The 8,643-nt window shown below is 40.4% G+C and overlaps 1 protein-coding gene across 2 annotated transcripts in view; it reads right to left on the minus strand.

Moving 5' to 3' along the window:
- The window catches only part of CDH8 (cadherin 8), a 472,175-nt gene that overhangs the window by 80,380 nt on the left and 383,152 nt on the right, over positions 1-8,643 (minus strand). For both annotated transcript variants that reach the window (XM_045293654.1, XM_004704627.2), the window contains exon 9: positions 6,434-6,555. In XM_045293654.1, coding sequence (XP_045149589.1) covers positions 6,434-6,555 — 122 coding nt within the window. The remainder of the gene's footprint in view (positions 1-6,433; positions 6,556-8,643) is intronic.

Consider the following 8,643-nt stretch of genomic DNA (forward strand, 5'->3'; position numbering starts at 1 on the left):
CAACAACATCAAGCCACTGACAAAGAACAAATTAAAATATACCAAGAAAGAAAAGCTTGTGTTTTCCAGTCTAGCCTGTTGGGGCACCATGTCCTGTCTCCAATGTCCACCCTCATCATTCCCTGGGGATCTTGCTACTCCCCTCCCCTGCTTGTCCGCTGCACTCCCCCAGTGCTTTGCCTCAGTGTGGCGGGGTCAGATAGAATCTCAGTTTTAAAATCAATTCCTTTTCCCTCTTGTGTACGCAGATAGATCCTGGAAGATGCCTGCTGGCTGGAAAGTTAAAATTAAATCTCCCATATTCATTGTTTTCATGAGTGTTATAAAATGTCCTCCTTTTTTAAAAAAATCATTTTACTGGGGCAAAAATGTCCTCATTTCATTTTATTATTTTCCATTTATTGGAAAAAGACCAATGAACCTAAAAATTAATTATTTAATTAACTAATTAATTAAATGGCAAATCCAGTCATAGCTGGTGTGTACCAAGGAATATTTTCACTTGTATCATTAAGCTATGCTTCTTTTTGCTGGAGGTCTCATGGGATGCTTTTGAGTAAATGATACCTATTGATCACAAGAGTTGACTTTATTTTTTAATGCTCCTTCTTTATCCGACTCTTATGATCAAGGCTATTTGCCAAAAACGTACGTCATGCAAGCAACGGGTTTTCAAATTTCTGCTGATGTGAGAATATTTGTCAGACCCTTTAAACTGGAGGACCTTTGACATGAACAAGCTTTCAAAGCCACCGTCACGACTTTTTACCACCTGTTTTGACTCGGAGTCTCATTCAGGCTCAGCTCTGTATCTTTAAGTTGTGGTTCCTACCACAAAACCCTCAGCGCAGTGGGGCGGATTCTGTTTCTGCATGTGGGGACATGGAGCAGCCACACAGCTTTCTCCAGCCCTTTCCTCCACCCCCACTCTCACAACTTAATGCCAGTCAGCCATCCCCTCTCGCAGTGGCAGACTCCTAAGTGGTCTTCCTGCTGACCTGTGTGTGCACCAGAGTGAATGTGTGTGTGTGTATGTGCCTGTAGATTTTGTTCAAAGAGAGACCTCATTTGGGTGTCACATCATTTTTACATATTGTACTCTATACAGAGATGCCTTCAATTCTTCAAAGAAACCCTGGCCTCTCTCCCTTCAGCTTCCTTGCACATGCACATTCTGCTGGCTAGGAGATTCTTACTGCCATTCCATGCATCCATACTCTTATTTTTATAGATTCACCTTGAATCTTAATACCTGCTTAAAAAGTGATTTTCTCAGATAGCCTATATAAATTAGAGCCTCATTTTCCGTGTGTTCCTCTCTGTCTAGTTGCTTTACCATTTTGTTTAGTCCTCTTTTCAAACATTTGAATTATATTATTTATCCCTCCCCTAGCCCTTAAAAAAAATCCTCTTCTTCAGTAAATACCAAAGGGATATTTTTTTGTCCTTTTCACGTTGTTTTCCCAGATTGTATTACAACCTTTAGCACCTTATCAATGCACAATAAATAAGCTTCCCTATCTGAATGAATAACCGTCTTCTGAAAAGGTCTTGTGGTACACTGTGTGTGTGCCTATGCGTGTTTCCATGGTAATATCTTGAAAACTCATTTTAAAAATATTGCTCATTGCTGAATGGAATGAGTTGAAACCATGCTCCTAAAATGTTGTGAATATCCTGTACAAGCCAACTATTGACTTGCTACCTATCACTCAGGAGGTTGTTATTGTTTTCTTGTTTTTGAACTTTATATTCATATTATTAGCACATTTTTATATATCTGCAATGTTGGTTAAAGAGAGAAATAGATGGAAAGAGGAAACTCAAAGAGATTTTCTTAACTGAGGCATAATTGTCTCCAAGGAGCACCCCTCAACTTGTAAAGATGGTGATGTGGTTGAAATTAGACTTTGTTAGATTTATAGTACTGTGGAGATTCTCTCCTGAAGGAACAAGAGTAGCAACATTCTTTCACCTAACTCCCTCCCAAACAATAAATAATCTCTGACATTAAACATGGCACTCAATATGACTTCCACCTAGAATGACAATACATATTTCCAGTTTGGCCTTTGCAGCCAATAACCCAAATTGTTTACATATTGTAAGCAAGAGATTAACATCCAAAACAGAATCCCCTGAAGCCTTTGGTAAGAAGGTAGCATGTAACACACAGATAGGGAAGGCCTTTGGCCCACAGCTGGTCATGGAAGTTCTGTTTTTCCTTTCATGTTCAGTTTGAGTGTGGTTGTCAAGGATACAGAAGGCCCACACTGACTTCTCCATATCTGTCACCTGTTACTTCAACCCTGTAGCCAGCCAGTCATTCGCTTTAGACAGAATGTATTTGATCCCCAATTGGCTCATTTTCCATACTTAATAGGCGTCCCCTCGCTCTGGTGTATTGGCCCTATATTGAGAGACCTTTTCATGGAGACAACTCTATTTCTCTTCATCTCATAACCTTCTTCATATCTGGAGGACTTTAGATGCTTTCTTAAGAGTTGGTTCATTCTAATTCTTCTTAAGGCATGTTTTCCAGGGTGCAAACTCTATGAGGGTAAAGGACCATTATGTAGGGTGTTGTGTGTCTATGCATTCCCAATGTCAAGCCAAGTCTTGGCACAGAGTTGGTGTTCAATTAATATTCACTGAAGAATCAAAACCTACCACTTCATTGGACAGATAAGTAGCCAGCCATACATATGCTTTCTAATTCTGGACTCCTCAGCATACATTCCCACCTCTGCCTTGACCACCAGAGAGGAGCTCCCTCTTTATAGGTTCTGTTAAACTGAGGTTCAAATTCTCTTTAGGTGATTACTCGTGCCATCATTAACTTAAAATCCCCAAATGTACATCAACTTTTATCCTTTGACCTCCAAACATATTACCACTTGGAAACTGAAAGAAAATGTAAAAATATGTAAGAAAATATCATATTAGAATTTCACTATTATAAAGAGGGAAAGAGGAGAGGGGTTAACCCTTTCTGGTCCAAATGGATTCATGTTGATCTGTGAATCATTTCTTTCTGCTGTGGTAGGGTTATTAATTCAAAGGAACCATCACCTTTTTGACTGCAGAACTAGGAGAAAATGAGAGGATCAGATATGATGTCCGGGTCTGCCTTCCAAGTGGACCTGTGTCTACTTGAGCCAGATGTGCTATGGACTGGAGATCAATACCTGGACCAGAGGACAACAGTCCCCTTCCTTTCCTTTCCTTTGATTTTGACTGTGCTGAGGGTCTCCTTTAGAGAAACTGATTCAGACACAATTGGCTTCTCTACGTTCATGTTGACATGAATTTTACTATTGTGAGATGCTTTAAAAATGTCTTTGCAGGGCCTCTCTCCATCCAGATGGTGTATACAAAATGGACTTATTAATGGCTTGTCCTTGATTATTGCTAATTATTTCCTGCTGTAGCAACCAGCAGCAAGCTGAACCCCTTGCGTTTAGCTTTAAATCCCTACCTGCTAGACGAACCAGAAATATGAAAGTTCATACATTTCATTCTCTAAGGATCTTTCAAAGCAGACAGCACGTGGTGAAATATATTCACATAACTATGATCTTACTGCCAATCCAGGTTTTGACATTTATTTTTCATGAGCATGTAATCCACCTGATAATGAACATGTGAGGCCCAACGTGAGTCAGCTATTTGCAGGGTAAGTAATACTACAGATGGTTGAAGGTGTATTTTTGTTGGACTTACACTACTGAGTAGTAGTTAGAGTGGGTACAAATATACACTTGGAGGAAAGGCATAGCAATGATAAGTTTAGATATTAAAAGTGAACTAGCAATGATGCAATGAATGACGGGAAAGTTCAGACGATGGCAAAGGTTTCAAACAGTTAACGGAAGTTGTTGCATGACTATTCCGCATCATCCAGTCAGTCAGTTCTGGGTCACAAAAGGGTGCTAACAAGTCAAGAATCTGCTGCCTTCATATGAAAACCGAGCTCCAAGCAGCCTGGCTACAGATTTGTTAAGAGATAAGACAGATACCTATAGAAGCATATCTTCTAAGACTGGGTCATGCATTTTGATTTGCAAAGTTTATACCCCAAAGACTCCAACTTAAAAAATGTTTTTGACCTTGCATAGAATAAGTGATAAAACAGTGCATTTGAAGAAAAAGAAAAACAGTGCATTTTTAATTTAAAACAAAAGCCAAGCACTGTAGAAAAATCATTAGGACCTCAAGAACAGACAAAACCTGCAGGGGAAAGCTCCAGTTTCCGGGAGGTCCAAAGTATGTGCACGTCAATATCAAAAGTGAAGTCGATGTTAAATTTTTTAAAATATCAATGTCACTGACTACACACTTGCGTGATGAATTGGGCATGAACAATGAAGTTGTCTTTAAATTCCAGAGCACGAGGAAGATTCTGTTTGATCTAAAAAGTCTGACTGATCAATCTATGATCGGCTACATTTTTCCTGCAGTGATCTGGCACCCAGGGTCTTGTCCTGAAAACGGACCTGCCATATTTCCATCAAACATGCTGACTGCTTAATCCACTGACAAAAGCAAATGACAATCAGTGTCGGACATAGGAATAGCAAATCAAATCTATACAGAAAGGATTAGAAATAAAGACAATAAAAATAATCTAATGGAGGGCAGTTACTCAGGAGAAGATTAAGAAAGATCTGGACTAATGTTATAACACTGGGAAAAGGGTCTAACAATAAATAATCCGAAGTGAACAGTATTTAGTGGATTGGACTTCTGAACCTGTGCCACTGCGCCACCAGAGCTACTCTTAAAACTTAGTAAGTGGTGCTCTTTTATTTTAAACCTGCTGGCATAGTGGGTTATGGATCTGGCTGCAAACTGCATGGTCAGCAATTTGAGCCCTCCAGCCACTCTGGGATAATGAGGAGGCTCTCTGCTCCCGTATGGACGGAAAGCCTCAGACATCCCCAGGGGGCAGTTCTCCTGTACCCTCCAGAGCCACGGTGAATTAAATAAGACTTGGTGGTGGTGGGTTTGGTTGGGGTGAAATATGTCTGTGAAGGAGTCCTGGAGGCAGAGCAGTTAACCTCTGCGCTGCGACACAAAGGTCTTTGGTACTGACCTACCTGCTGCCCAGCCAGAGAAAGATGCAGCAGTCTGCTCCCCAGGCTGACAGCGTTGGAAACCCTCTGGGGCAGTGCTACTCAGTCCCAAAGGATGGCTACAAGTGAAAATCAAGGATGAACGGTTTGTTTTTGTGGGGTGTGGGTGTGATTTTTGGTAGATGGAGACATTGGTAATCCTGTTCTATGACAGAAGTCAAGGGGAAAATGCCCAATGTTTTCTGGGAGGTAACACATGGATCTTTGGTCACGATTAAATAATAGCACAGAGCTACGGAGCGAGCCCTTTCTTCAAAGGGGCGGGGGTGGGGGGCAATCTGACTCTTGTCAGGTAAGCTGCTTGGCAAACAGTAAGTTTAATTCCTAACACCCACATGAGGCACAAGAATAGTTGGATGAACAACTCCAGTGTCATGCTGTCAGCTGCTGTTTATTTAAATTAAAATGTCACCATCCAGAAATAAATTAGGAAGTTGAAAAATGGTAAATTTCTTCAGCATACAGTACTTCGGCACCTTGGTAAAATAAATCCATTACATTTGTGTCCTTGTCGAACTTTACAAAGGCTATTTCCATTTTGACATGCAAAGGGTAGCAGGTTTCCTTCCTGCTTGCTTACCTAACTAGCCCCCCCCCGCACCAGTTCCCACCCTCCTCCCCTCCCTCCTCTTCCCCATTCCTCCCTGTGCCCTTCCTCCAGGTTTCCTCCCCTCCCACACACCCTCTCCCCATCCATCTTTTCTTTCTTTTGTTTTGTTTTTTTCCATATGGTACTCTTCTCTATGCTGTAAGGGTAGATACACATAATACACATCACATCAATATACAATGATTAGGTTATCTACTAGCACACCTATGAAGGGATGAAGGGTTTCTAACTTGTTTACCTAATATAGCTGAGCTATTACAAACATTAATACTTACTTCCTACAACCCCCTATAAAGCACTTGCCTCCCCAGCTTCCACTAGTCTATGCTACTTCATACATCTGATAGAAATACCAGGTGTTGACTTGTGAGCTTTGATCCTTACTTTGTGTAATTGGAAAGTCTCAGTTCCTGTCCCATCCCTCTAAGACTTCCCAGCTACCATACACACACCCACATGATCTAAGAGAGTTTGTTCCTGTTCCACTTCATCAGCCAAATTGCTTAAACATAGGAAAATAATGAACATCTAAGGAAGGAAACCACTCCTCTGCTCCCAGTTGGACGCGTTTCTCGCCTATGACTTTGCAGCTCACATATGATGCAAATGCACATTATAATGCAGGTTAATCAGATATGAGACAGGTGTATACAAACATATTCAGCATTAACAACATGGAGATATTTACTTGGCCGGGTTTTCCATTTTCACATAAAAATGCCTCATATTCGGATGCGAATTCAGGGGCGTTGTCATTGACATCCAGCACTTTAATAGCAACAGGTACTCGAGATATCTGACTGTGGTTCCCTATGGGAAGGAAAAAATAACATCAGCATTGAGGGCATTTCATTGTGCACGTGCAACTCAACTTTCTTCCTGCAAGCAGGCGTGTCTCTTTAAGACTTCCCTTCCTCTGGGTCTGCACACCTGGTGATTCTTGAATTGGACCACTCGATAAGGAAGCAAAGAGCAAGCGCAACATGGATTTGTTTGTTTGAGTAAATTTCTTATTCCACAGACCACTTGCTGGAGGGTGGCTTGATGAAGACAATATCTTCATAAGATAAGATAAGTTAAATATGTTTTCTCGACAAAACAGCCTTTATTTTCTTGACACGCTTCAGTATGTATCGATTTTGTATACACAGTGAATAGTATAGCTATATCTCGTTATAACCAATCCCTCACTGTAAGTTCTTTGAACTGACTTCATGTCATCCATGAACACTGAAAACTGAGCTAGAGGCCAGAGCTAACGAGTCATTGAGAAGGTGGATCTTTAATAAAAAGTAAATGGGGTAATATTAAAATTGGGGCATATGATTTTTACTTTTAAGTTTCACTGAATATTACTTTTAAATTTCATTAAATGTGACCTTGGGATTATTTTGGATAGACTAAACCCAGATTGTTTTCATACCATAGTTTTACACAGAAGTTTTCATCAGTATAAACAGAAGATAATCTTCTAATCATTCTAAGGTAACTCAAATAGCATAGAACTCAATACATAATCCTTAATCCTTAAAAACACATGTATGTGTAGGTGTGTGTGTGTGTACATGCACATTTAACAAGCTTAAGGTCCGGTCCATTAGTAAGACAAGGGGCTTTCCAAGTTCATGGACAAATTCCATTTTCTTTTAACTCCATACACCCAGAAGCTTTCTGAAGTGCCTCCCTGCCACCCCCCATCCTCCATACATTCTGAAAACTATCAGGCCAATTTTATGATTTTTCATTTGTAATACATACAGTAGAGTTTGACTCTATGGCTGTACCACATAAAAAACTTTTTATCTCTCTTAAATTATATGGAATGCATAGGAGAAGGGAAATTATGTATTTGTGTTTCTGTGACACTGAATATAAGAAAGCCACAAGTTGTGTGGGGGAATGTTTGGTTTCTGAATGTAAGTAAACAGACTTCCATTTGCTATATCAAACTCTTCATTTTCAAAACTAATACAATATGGACCTTTAAAACCTTGTAATACTTTTTTTAAAAAAATGACTATTCCCTAAAAACAAAAATACTTCTCAAACACACACCGTACAATCAGAGTCATGCTACAAATGCATACTTGGTTAACTCCTATAGCCATTCAACAAGATTTATATTGAGTTACCTGTCATAGCCACCTTCTAAAATTCTGATTTGTTTAATGACGGGTGGATGAATACTAGCCCATGCAATTGCTGCCCTCCCAGTAATGGAACAACTTCACCTCACTTTCCATAAGCCAAATCAATTATCGAAAAGATATGTTCCTAATGTTACTTAGCCACCACTCTTTGGTCACTTTGTCTCACCGTGGTGGCCTGTGTGCTGCTGTGCTGCTTTCAACTCAGCCAGCAGGTCACTCATGGTGAACAGGTTTAAGAGGCCCTTCAGACTAAGAACAGGCTGGAAAGAAGGAAGAGGCAGTCCACTTCTGAGGGATGAGCTGCTGATAACCTTTGGAATAGCAGTAGAGTGGTGTCAAGGCACAGGGTTGGCAGAAAGCCCCGTAGGTTGTAAAGCCCTGAAAAGAAACGTGGGGAAGAAGAGCTGCCTCTTCAAAGCAGAGTCCATCTTAATGACGTGGATGAAGAAAAGCTTTCAAGACCTTCATTTGCAGATAGGACATGACTCAAAATGAGAAGACACACGTGGTACAGTGGCTGCAACCATGACCTCAAACAGAACCCTTCTGGGGATGGTTCAGGACCGGCAGTCTTTGTGCAAAGGGCTGCTAGGTGTTGAAAGGAACTCTATGTAACCTGAGAGCAACAACAATAGATATATTTTAAGAAACTTAGGTGGCTGCTAGCTGAAAGTTCAGTGGTCATGACCCCATTTCTACCTTACAAATTCAGCTAGAACAGAGCATGTACAAATAAGAGTTTTTAACA

Source organism: Echinops telfairi, unplaced genomic scaffold (genome assembly GCF_000313985.2).
Source record: "Echinops telfairi isolate 266 unplaced genomic scaffold, ASM31398v2 ScPeMD7_2291;HRSCAF=2852, whole genome shotgun sequence".
Lineage (NCBI taxonomy): Eukaryota > Metazoa > Chordata > Mammalia > Afrosoricida > Tenrecidae > Echinops > Echinops telfairi.